Source organism: Frieseomelitta varia, unplaced genomic scaffold, assembly GCF_011392965.1.
Source record: "Frieseomelitta varia isolate USP_RPSP 00005682 unplaced genomic scaffold, Fvar_1.2 scaffold_650, whole genome shotgun sequence".
NCBI lineage: Eukaryota > Metazoa > Arthropoda > Insecta > Hymenoptera > Apidae > Frieseomelitta > Frieseomelitta varia.
Window position 1 is genome coordinate 61,360 of NW_025110424.1, and position 17,261 is coordinate 78,620.

Consider the following 17,261-nt stretch of genomic DNA (forward strand, 5'->3'; position numbering starts at 1 on the left):
GTCGGATCAGTGATTCGAACGAATTTCAGACGCTATTAACAACACGGCCGCTTTGGAAGAACTATATCCCTCCCCCCCCCCCTTGATTAATTACTTGAGTTAACTACTCGTGCGATAACGTTGAGCCTCGCTGCCGATCGTCGGTAATTTTCTTAGTGATATAACGAACGAGAGGAGAATAGGGAACACGTCGAACTCATGGACACTGTTCGGTTATCGTGCATGTTATTTAAAAAATCGTATATACGATGTATTCGTAGCTTTCACAAGGTATAACAGCGGTGTACATTGTCCTTCCAAGCATTCCGACTGACGGAGTTGAAGAACTCTGACCTAGAGCGACGTTGAAGAATTTAATCTTAATAATCTTTGGTCACACGTCGATGTTGTGGTACCACTTCGTCGAGAGATCGCTGCTTGAATCGGCTAGAGATCACGAGTTTATATACAGATGAAGTGAATGTATTGCACATTATTAGCGAAGTAGCGAATTTATTCACGAACGAGAGATGAGAAGTCCCAAAAATGTTAAAAAACCCTCGAATCCCAAGACTTAACTCTCAATATTTCAAAAGTCGCGAAATTTTAAGTTTCCAGGTTTCTTTTCGAAATCTACGATCTAAACAAAGAATCTAAACGAGCTTAGGGTTAGTTTTAGCGATTTAAGGATCTTGAAGAGGATTTAGATTACTGCGATTCGATCATTTGGGATCATAAATCGCGCGAAGATCCTATTCTATTCACCTGGAATTTGCTCATCTTAGATTCCTCGAACTTCAAAGATTAGGCCAAACGAGTGATCAATATTCAAAAATTCAAATGACACGATGATAATCCTACGATCTCTTGATAACTCTGAAGTTGTGCCACGTAATCTTCAATCGTATCCATGGCCATCCTTAACCCCTTACGCTGGCAACTGGGTCGCGGACCATAACGAGTGACCGAACCGTATACAATAATTCGTCGCTTTCTATTTCTTTTTGAACTCACGTCGGTATGATATCACTGGATAGAAATTATTAAGAAGTAATAGAACTTATCTATTTGTTTTTCCTGGGTTACATTGACAATATTTACTTAAAACTGTTGCAATTTGGGACAAAAAGTTCTCGACGTGCGTGGCACGTCGTTCCAGCGCAAGTGGTTAAGATTCTTAACCGGGCTTCCTAAATTTTAATTTAACGCAACTTTCAAAAATGTAATTGAAAAATGTTTATATATCTTTAAATTGGTAATTATGTTTGGTCTATATTATGCGAAGAAAGAGATCTCAGCTCCAATGTCTTTGATTGACATGCACTTTATTCGAGGACCGTGACTAATGAAAAGAATATTGTATTTGCTATGCTATACTTGGTTCAATATAAATAGTTCCTTTTGTTATTGACCTTGCTTGGAAGATCGAGTCAACGTTTATATTTTGTTAAAAATATTTCTAAATAATTTTAATAGTAAACATTTTAAATAAAAATATGAACAATAATATTTTAAATAATAATTAATAATTGAATATTTTAAATAAAAATATGAACAATAGTATTTTAAATAATAATTAATAATTAAATATTTTAAATAAAAATATAAACAATAATATTTTAAATAATAATTAATAATTAAGTATTTTAAGCAAAAATTGTATTTGCTATACTATACTTGGTCCAATATAAATAGTTCCTTTTGTTATTGATCTTGCTTGGAAGATCGAGTCAACGTTTATATTTTTTTAAAAATATTTCTAAATTACTACTAAATAATTTTAAATTAATTAAATTAATAATTAATAATTAAACATTTTAAACAATAATTAATAATTAAATATTTTAAATAAAAATATGAACAATAGTATTTTAAATAATAATTAATAATTAAATATTTTAAATAAAAATATAAACAATAATATTTTAAATAATAATTAATAATTAAGTATTTTAAGCAAAAATTGTATTTGCTATACTATACTTGGTCCAATATAAATAGTTCCTTTCGTTATTGACTTTGTTTGGAAGATCGAGTCAACGTTTATATTTTTTTAAAAATATTTCTAAATTACTACTAAATAATTTTAAATTAATTAAATTAATAATTAATAATTAAACATTCTAAACAAAAATATAAAGAATTATATTTTAAATAATAATTAATAACTAAATATTTTAAATAAAAATATAAACAATAATATTAAATATTTTTATTAAAATATAACAATTAATAATTAAATATTTTAAACAAAAATATAAAGAATAATATTTTAAATAATAATTAATTATTAAATATTTTAAACAAAAATATAAATAATTATATTTTAAATAATAATTAAATTAATTAAATAATTTCTCTAAATTACTCGATCAAAGTGAAATTTACAACTTTTCAATAGAGATCGTATAAATACACGTGCAATTTTATTTAAATGTAAATTTTTGTCATAACTTTTAAGCTACGATCGTTCAGGCGAAATGCACATTATTCAAAACTCTTCTTTCTAGAACAGTATTCCAAGATCAAGGTCGTTGGAGTTTGAGTCTCGTTCCTTCAGATAATTCTCTTCAAATTCAATTACGCCGGTGTCATTTTTCTGCAACTCCATTCTTCCGACCATTTCAGTATGATACAGTTCTAACGATGATGAATAAATAATTGTAGATACGGGTCGAAATACCCAACAGACGAATGTCCAGAGGCAGTGTTTGTGATGTGTATCCAGTCGATGACAGGTGTGATCCTGCAGGCCTTTATGGTTGGCATAGTGTTCGCGAAACTCTCCCGACCGAAGAAAAGAACGCAGACGTTGCTGTTCTCAAGGAATGCTGTGATTTGTCAGAGAGATGGCCAGCCCTGTCTGATGTTCCGTGTCGGTGACATGAGGAAGAGTCATATCATCGAGGCTCACGTTCGAGCGCAAATGATCAAAAGGAAGGTGAGATCTCTCATTTGAGATTGGCTTTCTAAAACGTGTAATGTAACATTGGATGATCCGTTTGACCCTTGGTTAGTACATTTACCAACAAATGATCGAAGGAGAGATGAGAAAGGTCTCTGTTTCCTTGAGATTGACTATCTAAAATACAGGGTGTCCATAAAGTCTCTTTACAATTTCAAAAATTTACTACAAAGGCAAATGAGAAGACAGATAAGCGGAAATTATTACAAAATGAGACGTATATATTTAAGTTTTCTCACACTCCTATGTGAACACCATTAATTGCACGAAGCACATCAAGATGGTACTTTATTTCTTACACCATCGATGTTTTCCTCAGATATTCTTGGTCGTCCACTCCTCCCTTTATCGAACACTGTCTCCATAAATTTCTTATGACATGCACGAATTAATGGACGTGACGGTGGATCTCTTCCATACTTAGTTTTGAAGTTTCGCTTTGAAGTCTGCAGATCCGATTTGGATAAACCATGACACACACTGTGCCTTCTCTTGAGGAATAGTCATTTTGTAAGGGGTTCATTTAACAGTATCTTATTTATTACCTGAAATTGAATGTGATAAAAATTGAATGTGATCAAAACCTTGATGAAATTGAATATGATAAAAACCTTGATAACAACCGAATACACAGAACAAATCTGATGAAGATATCTCATCAAGTGCCTTTGTAATAAATTTTTGAAATTGTAAAGAGACTTCATGAACACCCGCATGGGGTTATGTTAAAGATATCGTGTATCGAACAAAGGTACGGAACATCACTAATCTAAAGCAGAGGATTACTGATGCCATTGACACCATTGATGAGGGTATGCAACAGCGAACATGGCAAAAACTCGAGTATCGTCTTGATGTGCTTCGTAAAACTAATGGTGCCCATATAGAGATGTATTAAATGAGGCAGAAAAAAACTTAAATATATACGTCTCATTTTTTAATAATTTCCACTTATCTGTCTTTTCATTTGCTTTTGTAATAAATTTTTGAAATCGTAAAGGGACTTTATAGACATCTGGTATGTAATATAATACCAATTATATTGGTTTATTAAGTGTTTCAAGAGTATAGTTGTAATATATTTACATTTGTTGTTTTGGTCAATATTATACGTGGCGTATATCATAAACAACCTTTATTGTAATCGTTCTTATTATTTTTACTTAGAGTGAAGAGCATAATTGAAAAATTGTCGACACTTTAAACTGTTATAACTTCATAAAAAGTCAATAATCAACAATAATCTGTTTGGTCTCACCTTAAAGTGTAAAACCTCTATTTTAACAGTCACGAGTTCTTTTTTTTTTTTTTTTTTTTTACAAAAATGATTCTACACTATGCAACGAATAGGAAAGTGAGAGAACTTTTCTCTTGAAAATTGTGGAAATTCAAACGTGTGTAAAAACATTAATAAATTTTGTTTCATAGTTAGATCCATCATTATTTTGAAGATTGTAGTTTCTTCTCTATAAAGATCCCTTAAAACTTGTATATGATTTTTTTTTCATTCTACTGAACTTTAATAACATTAAAGTTTATAAAATTATTTATTTTTATTTAAATAATATTGAAAAGAATTAAAAATTACGTCATCTAATTCCAATGTTCAAAGTTCAATAAAATAGTAAAAAGAAAAATCATACAGCAAGTTTCAAGGGGTTGTTATAGAGAAAAAAAATTTCAATTTTGAAGATTATATGCATATTGCATACTTACAAAAATTACTAACACGTATATTCACTACTTTCACATGGTGATAAAAACTTTCTTTTCCTTTTCATCTCTTTAACCCTTATTTATCTATTCTGAATTGTCAACACCTAAATAATAATAAAAAAAAATTAATTTCAATAAAAAAATGATTCAGAAGCCAAAGGATTGCAATATTCGAGGTCAATTTATGTTGTTGTACATACATTGAATGTATTTTTTCATTCGTTGGATGATATAACAGAAAAAAATATACAATTATATATATAAAAAAAAACTGTGAAAGAAAACATAATTATTGCAGGATATTGCTTCAAAAATATTAAAATATAAATGTAAAATATATTGATAAATATAATATAGTAATAATTAATAAAAATAATACATAATTATTTATTAATAAGTAAATATAATATATTAATCAATAAAATAATATATAACATAATACTTTGCTTTATAATTTAAAATAGAAAATATTCAAATTACGTAGAAAATATTTTTTGTTGTCATTGCAACAAACCACCCTAATATAATGCCTGCAATTTACTCTCCTTTTAATCCAAACTCCTTTCAAAAAATTCATTTTTTGTTACTTTTAAACATGCTTAGATCCGTATGAAATTGTTTTGCTCTGCACGATCGAAAAACATCGTTTACTTTTAGTGTTGGAATTAAATTCGATGCCAAATGATGAAGCTTCCGACGAGACATCAATCGCAGAAGATCGAAGTTCAAATTGATCGTTGACAGTCAGCAAAATCCCAGGGGACAATTTTTTTATCCCACCACTGACGAGATATCTTGCAACACAATATCGTTCGAGATAGCACATATGTATGTTTCGAAAGCTCTGGTTCGAAGAAAGATCAATACACAAAATCGCATTAGGATATTATATCACAGATCACTTTCAGGCACGATTCTATTCACTTTTCTCGCGTATAACATAATTTAGACAGAATGAAGCGACATGTAACGTTATGACACAATTTTTACGAAAAGTAATTAGTTCTCTAACATAAATTATGCTCTTTACACAAATATATGTGTTTTGTCATGTGATCGAACAAGAAGGAACGCTAAGCGAATTTTTCTTCGAATCAGACCTCTCGTCACGTGAGATATCTCGTCCCATAACATCGAATGAACGATATTGAGTCGAGGAATAATTCGTTGGCATCATACGAAGGATATTGTTACAATGATATCGCGCTTGAGTTGTGAAACAGTTACGATACAAAAGTTCGCACGGAGTGACGCATTAATAGATACGAGTTTCTGTGTGAGGAAACAATTGTCGACTCAATTTGAAAGTTAAATTATGATTTATGCGTCATCAGAAGCTATCGTTTGATGTGAAAATTCAATTCTAAAGTCGAAGTAAAAACAAACAATGGATCGATTTGTTATTCGATGTGACTGACGTCTTATCGTTAGGCTGCGTATATTTGTGAAGATAATTTCAAAAATAGGACTCGGACAAATTTTTGTGAAGATAATTTAAAAAATAGGACTTAGGCAAATTTTTGTGAAGATAATTTAAAAAATAGGACTCGGACAAATTTTTGTGAAGATAATTTAAAGAATAGGACTCGGGCAAATTTTTATGAAGATAATTTAAAAAATAGAACTCAGGAAAATTTTTGTGAAGATAATTTAAATAGGTAATAATAAGACTTAGGTAAATTTTTGTGAAGATAATTTAAAAAATAGAATTCGGGAAAATTTTTATGAAGATAATTTAAAAAATAGGACTCGGGCAAATTTTTATGAAGATAATTTAAAAAATAGGACTCGGGCAAATTTTTATGAAGATAATTTAAAAAATAGGACTTAGACAAATTTTTGTGAAGATAATTTAAAGAATAGAACTCAGGAAAATTTTTGTGAAGATAATTTAAATAGGTAATAATAAGACTTAGGTAAATTTTTGTGAAGATAATTTAAAAAATAGGACTCGGGCAAATTTTTATGAAGATAATTTAAAAAATAGGACTCGGACAAATTTTTATGAAGATAATTTAAAAAACAGGACTTAGGCAAATTTTTGTGAAGATAATTTAAATAGGTAATAATAGGACTTAGATAAATTTTTGTGAAGATAATTTAAAAAATAGAACTCAGGCAAATTTTTGTGAAAATAATTTAAAAAATAGATTTGGCTATTTAAAAATTGACGTATTAAAAAAAATATTACATCTACTATATTTACTTTATTTACAATATGTATTACTATATTACAGATATTTTACACATTTTCCTGTATTATGTGCCGTATTTTATCTTCAAATGCATAAAAATCCCCGCAGTCTACTCGTCAGAAGTTTAAAGTTACAAGATCCCCCAGTCAATTTTCACGAGATTCAGTATTTTCACTATGGTCTGAAAGCGTGTGACTAAACTTTCAGGTTACCAGAGAAGGAGAACTGTTGCCATTCTTCCAAACGGAACTGAAAGTGGGCGGCGATGGCGAGGAGGACAAGATACTCTTTATTTGGCCAACGACAATCGTTCACAAGATTGACGAACAGTCACCCCTTTATCATATATCAGCCAGCGACATGCTCAGGGAACGATTCGAAATCGTGGTGATATTGGAAGGTAACTTTACATACAGGATGTTCCCAGATGAAAGTATAAAAGGAAATTCATCCATTTGAAGCTCCGTTTCTAGAGAAAATTCTTGTATTTGAAGAAAATAGTACCGTGCATAATTACTTGGACACTTCTCAATTAAATACAAAGTGAATTTCTTTCTTTCAAACGAATCTCTTTAATTTAATTGTAACATACAGACAGACAGTTTCATGTAAATTATATAACAAATATGTATCTCCGTTGTTTTTGGAGATATGAAAAAATCTTAACAGAGATTATTCAGTGCAGATACTCCCACGATAATGCGGTAATGATTTTTCCATCGGTTTCGTTCCATTTTAAAAATATTTCGACGTCATCTCTATGTTTGCGCTGGCAACTGATTGCGGACCATAACGAGTGACCAAAGAAATTCGTCGCTTTTTTTTTTGAACTCGTCGGTACGATATCACTGGATAGAAATTATTGAGAAGTGATAAATTTATTATTTGTTTTGCCTATTTTGTTTCACCTAAATATACTTAAAACTGAGAAAATATTAAATAAATTTTTGAACAAAAAATTCTCGATGTGCGTGGCACGTCATTCCAGCGCAAGAGGTTAAATAGAATATGTTTTTTTATCAATTAATCGATGCAGATCAAGTATTAACTATAGTTATATTATTGTATTATATATAATTATTATCGTATATAATATAATTATTATATCATACATAATACATTAAGTATTAACTATGTATATCAAAAAATTATTAGTTAAAAAGGTATTTTAACTTTAATTCTAATAAAATTGATCGTATGAATGACAAGAAAAGACAAGTATTCTTGTGTTTACAACTGTCTTACGTTGTAATTATGTGTATAATTATAAAAATAATTATTTTTACAGAGTGACTTTAACTGTCTGTTCATTGTTGAAATATATGTTTTCAATCACACTGGAAAAATCTGTATATATTTCATGAAACATTTGCTATTTGTTAAAAATAAATTTGAAAATGCAGAGGAAGATACGGCAGAAAGATATTCGTCAATTGTAACTGTCGAATCGTAAAAAATGTATCAATGTTTTTAACGATATTAATTGTTCAATTATTTATGCATGGCACTTAATTAATTTCGATTGAAAACGGATAGGTAATCAATAAAAGACATATAATTCATAATTCGTCGAACACTTGGTTATTTTGAACAGAATGATTATTACAATATTAATATAGCTCTCCCTCATGATTTTGTTATTTAATTTTATTATACTGCGTTTATACAGTTAACAATATCTTGATGAAAAATTAACAATATGTGTACATACGTAATTTAAATAAATTGTTATCTATTGACGTGATCCAAAATTTGATATCTAACTATGACTTATTTATTTATTTATTTTATTTAAAATGGAAATTGAAGAAATTTAAAAGAAAGAACGATATGCAATCACACAATATTGTGTAAAGGTTAATAATTAATAAGTTTCTACAAATTATTTAGGGTTTAGAAAACAGTAATAACACGATAAGATTATAGCATGGCTTTCGCAGTCATTTTCATTTTTATAAGTATCCGGCGATTTTATTGTTACAATCATCATAATAAGAATAATTAAATTAAATGTATAATGAAATAACTTGAAAATCTGGAAAATCTTTCTTTTCTGAGGAAAACGAATTTAAAAATTTATCAAATACGCTGAATGATTTTCAATTGATAAAATCCTAGTTTCTTGAAAGGGAAGATTCTTCCATGTAAAATCATCTTGCACCATTAATTACGAAATACACTTAATGTCTCGAGAAGTCAAACAAACTACAATTTCACATTAATTTCAGGCGTTATCGAATCAACTGGCATGACAACTCAAGCCAGAAGCTCCTATCTGCCGTCTGAAATTTTATGGGGGCACAGATTCGAGCACATAATCACGTTCAAGAAGGAGACTGGAGAATACGAAGTAAACTACACGTTGTTCAACAACACCTACGAAGTTGATACGCCATTATGTTCAGCGGCTGATCTGGACAAAATCAGAGCGATGCAACGGGCGAAAGGAGGTACGAGCGAGCTCGGAGAAAGTTTTAACAAGCGTAGATTTCCAGGCTCATTAGACAGTTCATTAAAAGATCAAAGCTCTTCGAAGCGTCGTCCCTTAAAATTAGACTGCGGATTTTTATGCGAAAATTCATCTATTTGTTCGAATCGAGTACGAATTATAAATCTCATTGATTAATTAATTATTAATGATTGAGAAATTCATTTTTACAAGAACTGAAAACAATCTAATGGAAACTGCTTTGCCTTTCATAATTTTTAATTTCTTTTTCTTTTTTTATTAAGAGGCCAGCAGCTCAATAGATTTAAAATATAAAATTATATTTCAAATTTATTTAATTTTAATTTTTCAATTTTACTTAATTTATTTAATTATTTTAATTTTCAAATTTAAAATTAAATATAAAAAATGTATAAAACAATATATATGAAATATGTGAAATATCCAAACTATAACGTGTTTTCGTTATAATTAGAATGTGGATGTTACGTATTTTTATATTTTTGCGAAAATGATCTTAAAAATTGGAACCTAGATAGAAAATTAATTTACTTATTATTTACTCATCGAGAAGAATTATATTTTACATACTATACATATTTTTTTATGTTATTTGTATTTTTCCAAATCCTTCTAAATGCATAAAAATTCGCCATCTAATTATAGTAATAGGTGAAAGAAATTTGTGCTCTGATTCTATTTCTTTAATCGTGCGCCGACTGTGAAATGTGATTGACCTCTCGTTAACATGAATCAAGTTTATTGAATCTGCCCGCGATAGTGTCCGCGACACGAGACGCATTTCGCGATGCAAACTATTTTTCATGCATCGTATACGTTGTGCCTTTTGTTAACGATCGAATATCTGGCACTTCACTTTCCGACGAGTGCCAATTGTTCAAACCTTGAACCAAGAAAAGATCCCAGTTGTAGTCTCGCTATACGTTGGACTATTAATTATTAATTTTAATTCCCTTATTTAATTTTCATTAATTTATATATAAAGAATTTTTTATTAATTTTATTTTATTTATAATAAATTTATATTTATTAAATAAAATAATTTTTAATAAATTATATATAAAATATTAATTTAATTAATAATTCAACCATAATTACATTTTATTTTTTATATTCTTATTATCTTATATCTTAAAAATAATTAAGTAAAGTTTTATATAATTTATATAAAATAAATTTATATATTAAAATAAATTAAATTAATTACTAATAATAATAAATTATTTCGACAAAAATCATCTTACAATTAAATCGAAGATGCCAGCCTTATCGAAAGAGTTAAAATTAGCAATAATTTTTAATAATTTATCGCAGGAATTTTGTGGATCTGCAATCTTTAGAGATTTGAATGATCTTTTGCTAAAACTTGGATTGACAATTTATCAATTTCAACATTAAGATAACCAAAGTAGCTAAAATTTCCAATTTATTTTATAATATATAATAAATAATTAATTATAAATAATTATAATTAATTAATTACATATAATTAATAAAATTATTATATAATAATTAATATATATGAAATAATTAATAATAAATATATATTTCCTAATAAATTTTAGTAGGCCTAAAATGATGGAATTTAAACAACTTTATTGACAATTTCAAATCATTTTGTCACTTACGTTTATATAAAATTCTTTTGTTGATTTTGTCATATACTGAAATTAATGTATTCATTTCCTGTTTCTACGGATCTTTAAATTTTTGATTTCCAGAAAAATATCCAGTCAATCTATGTTTATGACCAAAGCTTGTTTCCTTCTTATACCTACTTATTTTAATTTCCTTGACGTAAGTTTTTATATTTTAATCGTCATTACAATAGTTCTAACAATAAATCTTATTTCATGATTTTTTGCTTTAAATATATCGTATTGGAGGAAAAGAATATTTCAGAAACTTTTCATGTATAAAAGGCTCAAACAGAATGATTGCTGCTAAATTCCATCAGAAGTATTAGTTTCTAATATTAAGTACGTTTGCACTGATGATTAAAAGTTTTATGATAATCAATCGTTTGACTAAAAAATCATTTATCACAGACCTATCAATTGACTTCAATGAAACTTGATTCATTCTCACGAAGCCAGCAATTCTTAGTACACACTATATACTCTGGTGAATGGACAGAACAGTATAAGTCAAATTCTAATTAAAATAATATAAGTCATCGTTATCAAACATATTTTTTGTTAATATGTTTCACGCTCAAAATTTAACATTTCATTTTTACAATGCAATTTAAGTTTAAATGTTACAGGCGCTTTTCTGTGAAATTAATTCTGACATATACTTCTTTGCATATACAGGATGGTCCACGCAACGTGTGCACCTCCCATAACTTCTCCAAACTATGCGTTGCACAAAAAACTTTTGCACACAAAGGTTGCATGGTTTAAAGGGGTACACTATATAGTGCATTTATGTTTTCTATAAGTGGAGGTGTAAAGATTTGAAAGTCAACTTTGTTTTTTTAAATGGAATACTAAATTTTTTATATAAAAATATGGAAGAATGTCGAATTTTAAGTAAAAATGTATCTAATAGCTAACGAGTAATTTCACTTTATTTCTTGAAAATTTTCTTCACGTTTATAGCGATTCAAGTGAAATTAGGTTTAGGGCTAATAAAGGTCAATACTTTTTTACTCAGAATTCGATATTCTTCCATATTTTGATATAAATTTAAAGATTTGATAAATTTGATAAAAGTTTAAAGATTCCATTTAAAGAAAACAAAGTTGACCTTCAAATCTCCGAAACGCCTCCACCTATAGAAAACATAAACGCACTACGTAGTGTACCTCTTTAAACCATGCAACTTTTGTATACAAAATTTTTTTGTGCAACGCAGAGTTCGGAAGTTATAGAAGGTGCACAAATTGCGTGGACCACCCTGTATATGAACGTCATAATTTATTTCTCAAATTAATTTTGAATTCCCTTATTTTAGAACGTATGAGCAGTAGCGGGTTCACTCATTACCGCGATGCATCGAGCAGTTCTCTGACTACCGGATCCGGTTCCAGTCTAGCGTCGTCCACAGGCGGATTGCACATGAACGTGCCAATGACGCCGCTCACTCCGATCCCAGTTATGATCACCGGCCCTGACGGTTCTCTCAGACGTGAGAGCATGCAAAGCATGCAAACTGACGTGAAACAGCCGATATTTTACACGCAAAACGAGGTACTAAACACGTATAACCTCTGGCCACTGACTTAACCTATTACGCTGGCAACTGGTTCGCGGACCATAACGAGTGACCAAACCGTATACAATAATTCGTTGCTTTCTTTTTCTTTTGATCTCGGCGGTATGATATCACTGGATAGAAATTATTGAGAAGTAATAAATTTATTATTTGTTTTGCCTATTTTGTTTTTACTTAAATATACTTAAAACTGAGAAAATGTTGCAATTTTGGAATAAAAAATTCTCAATGTGCGTCATTCCAGCGCAAGAGGTTAACCCCTCACAAGCAAGAACATTAACGGGCTATCATCTAACTTTTGGCCTTTATTCTGGCTATCAAAAAACTTTCTTAAGTTACCTTAATTCAGTAAATTTTTATTGTATTATACAATGAATCTCCAAGATTTTTCAATAAGAATTAAAATTTATTTCAAAAGAATTCACGAATAAAATTACGCTTAGAATTCAAATAACTTGTAGGCCGTAAATTACTTATGAATGATTACGACTATAATTTTCAATATCTTGTGAGTTTTCAGTAAAATTGAAGAGTCAAATATACACATTAACAGCTGTATTTCTTTCCTTTGCTTTCATTACGGCATGCACTTTTTTCAATATACTCCACATACACTGCTTTATCAGTTCTACTTTTTCTTTTCAGTTTTTTTTTTACAATAACAAATGTTGCATTCTTTCTACATATACATATACATATTGTAATATATATATAAACATTCGCTCAGGGTTCAATCATTTGTCACGTATGATAATACTCAGTATATGATAATACACAAATTATTAACCTTTGACTGGTATCGTTGAATTATTGGAGGCAACAACAATTTAAATCAGTCGATTTTTTAACTTATTTTATTTTATTTCATTTGCTAGTCTTTACTAGTCTTTATTATGGAGAGTATAAAATACTAAATAAAATGAAATATCGTAAATTTATCGGTGTAACTTACTATTACTAAATTACTAAATTACCATAGTCACATAATCTATTACAGTCTTATTATAATCTATTATAGTCTATAATCCATCTATAGTAATCTAAATTACTATAGTCATATAATCTAATTCCTAAATTACTATGTTCATGTAATCTAAATATTATAGTCCATATAACCCAACAATCGATGACGAATCGATTCAGTGTATATCGGTCGATTCGGTATATATAATATTTTTTACTCAAAATAACTTTCCAAACACATTAACAGAGTCTGACGGTTAAGATCTGGAAAAACGTGTAAGAGATAATATGTGTGTAATATAATAAATATAATATAATAATAATATAATAAATAATTAAAAAATATCGTGCGTTTTTCTAGAATTTGCTGCCACAATTTATTATAACAAGTAATAACTAGCAGAATCCAAATTCTGTATGTATGTCACATAGCATAAATTATGTGATTTTAACCAAGTATGTGCTTCTGTATTATAATTTTTTTCCAGCGACTCTTTATCTCTTTTTTACAATAAATTACACGATCATGTACAATAGATGATTTACTAGTAAAGCAGATATTAAAGCGGATATTGCTGAATTTTTTATTTCTAAAGATAGAAGTTTTATAAAAGCAGAATCTTGCGAGCTTGTATGCAGAGTTTAAATGAAATTTCTACAATTAAAAGCTATTTATTCAACTTTTAACTTTTATATCGTTTCTTTCCGGTTTTAACTTTTTAGTTGTTTTAAAAGACAGAGCTTGTAAAAGAATTAAGGTGTTAATATAAGCTCTTTTGTATATTTAATTAATAAAAGTTCTAGAAGGTATACTTTCGGCCTAGATATTTAAGGGTAAAATATAAAAATTAAAAATTCTTTTAATTGGCACAATTTAAGGAATTAAATACAGAGTAAATAATTTTTTTTCACAAAAGACCATTCCAATTAAAAGACAATCCCAGAAAATCTGCTTGCCACAATATTAACAATATTAACTTTTTCATAGCAGAATAAATGTTTCTGTTTAACTAAACTTTTTTCAAGATAATAAAAGTTTCTTATTCACACAAAAATATACAAAAGTTTCAATTAATACATCAACTAGAAGTTAATAGATTGCATTGTATAACAGTTTTTTCCGGAACAAAAATAATAACAATCATAAAATGACAATTATTTCATAATTAATTAAAAATTTTAACAGTTTCGTTCAACCTCTGCTTATGTGTATTTGGAAAATCGTTGTGAATTGTGGAAGTATTTACTTTAATAAATAAAAATTTTTATAAATGTTTTTGTACTTAATTCTTATTCTGAGAAGCACGAACTTTTTTGATTATCTAATATTTGAATTCAATTTCGTCCAAATCTTTTAATTTTACCGAAAACATATAAAATTTTGTACATTCTGAATGATCTTGATATAATGGATTTTTATTAGTTATTTTATAATTATTAGATTGCTACATGTAATGTGCCTTCATTTCTCTAACTTTTAAGTAGACATTGAAATTTACACGACTGTTCGCTAATATTTATTACGTTTATTAGGTACATACAGTTGCGGATGAACGTTCAAGACGACTATACATCTTCTTGATAGATTATCGCACTATATTATGAATAGTACATAACTTTCATTCATACGTACACTCACATTTTATTTATGATCGATCGTACATTCAATGTGTACTTGGAATAATAACAGTGAAACTTGTATTTATTTTCTGCAGACATTAGTCTAATCCTTCGAGCTCCGGAAAGATTATTTTTCGTTAAAATACTTTTTTATTATTATTATAATGTGGAATTAGAATTTATGATTAGGAACGTTTGCATTGACAGAACTTTCAAGATATTGGTTCACGGATTGGCTAAATTATTTCCAGATCATTCTGAGATTGAAAAAGTTTAAATGTTATGAAAACTAATTTATTCAGAGAAAGAGGAAACTGAGATATAAAAATCATAATCGAAAATGTTGATTAGCACGATAGATTTTGAAATATTCAGGAATGCATAAAGTTATATTGCACTGCTCGCATCCTGTTTTAACTTCAATGACGCCAGTATGGCAATTTCCGCAGTCAAAGTATTAAATATAAATGTTATGTAAATAATAATGACGTCTGTAAAAATAAAATTTATGACTTGTTTTTGATTAAAAAGTAAAAAATGAAAAATAAAAACAGGTGTGCATATTATAAACTATTAGTAAAAAGTTGTTAAGGAAAGAAATCATCAATAACGAAAAATATATATCAAAAAATGATTAATTTAATAATTTATGCTTTTATTTTATACTTTAATTTTATAAATTAATTTAACTTTGCAAATTAATTTACAAATTAACTTTGCACGTTAACTTTAATTTTCTAAACTAATAATTTTTTAAACTAATTTAAACTGATAAATTTTTTAAACTAATATGTAATGTACGAGAATATCGAACAGTATTGATTAGTGAATCAAAAAATATATAATCACATCTAAAGAAAATAGTAATGACCTCGAAATCTTCAAAACGAAACTTACAAATAAAGTCATTATTATTCCATTATTGTATTTTTTTTGTACCGAATAGTTTAAAAATTGAAATATTTTCAATTTTTTGTGCAGTTTCTGGACAATGATCCACACGCTTTAAACCATCATGCACAAGAGGAAGAAGATTACGATCGCGTACTAGAAGACATAAACGCGTCCTTGAGAAAGAGTCGAGGATGCAACAAAGAGGACAAGAAAATACACAGAGAACCGTCCAAGTGTACCTTAGATTCTAGGAAAAGCGAGTCCAGAGACGTAATAAGAAGATCCGGTTCTAGAACAGCGATGGATCAAATTCCAGTCATCAACCCCCCGCCAAGATCACCCTCGCGACAGCATTTAGATACCAGGTACCCTAAACTTATCTCTTCGTATCGCAGTTCCAAAAAAAAAAAGAAATTTAAAGTCTCCATTTAATTACAGAAACGATGCTAATCTGTGTTTGATCTATTCAGACATAGCAAGTTCGTAGAACCCTTGGAAACCTCGTATCGAGAACCTCTGCCTCATCCACTTTCGTCTTCGAGAACATCCAGCCTAGGAGAGAATCAGAAGGGCTTGCAGAAAAAGACCAGCTTCGTTTTAGGCGACGAGGAACACCACGTGTTAAATATGGAGCTAACGAAGGTGCCGCCAGTTCCAGAGGTGTTGGACGTTGATTCATCCAAGGCGAATCATCATCCTAAGAACACTCTTGGTCTTCCTCAGGAACAAGTGTAGGTAAGCAAATGTGGATCATCATAATTAACGCAAATATTGATATGTTTATATATTTATGATATTACATATAATATTATATTATAATAATATTATATAATATTATATTAATTACATATAATATAATATTACATATGTATAGTATTATATTACATATTTATTAGATGTGTATAATATTATATCACATATTAATTACATATAATATAATATTACATAATGTGTAATATTCTGGATAATTTTACATGTAATATTGTATGTAATTTTGTAAATATGTACATATGTACATTGTATATAGATATTTATTTGTATATTTGGTATTTGGTATTTGTATATATGTATATGGTATATGGTATTTGTAAATTTTATAATTTACTATATTAATAATTTATATTAATAATTTATATATAATAATTATTATTTACATTATATTTATAAATTTATAACACTATAAATATATATTTATATTATATAATATATGTAATATATTCAAATGTGATGTATCCCAGCT

At 28.4% G+C, this 17,261-nt stretch overlaps 1 protein-coding gene across 1 annotated transcript in view; it reads left to right on the forward strand.

Moving 5' to 3' along the window:
* The window catches only part of LOC122534954 (inward rectifier potassium channel 2-like), a 47,896-nt gene that overhangs the window by 28,565 nt on the left and 2,070 nt on the right, over window positions 1-17,261 (forward strand). Inside the window, 7 exon segments of the mRNA XM_043666061.1 lie at window positions 2,647-2,920; window positions 7,063-7,255; window positions 9,084-9,305; window positions 12,284-12,519; window positions 16,109-16,386; window positions 16,460-16,472; window positions 16,475-16,756. Coding sequence (XP_043521996.1) covers window positions 2,647-2,920; window positions 7,063-7,255; window positions 9,084-9,305; window positions 12,284-12,519; window positions 16,109-16,386; window positions 16,460-16,472; window positions 16,475-16,756 — 1,498 coding nt within the window.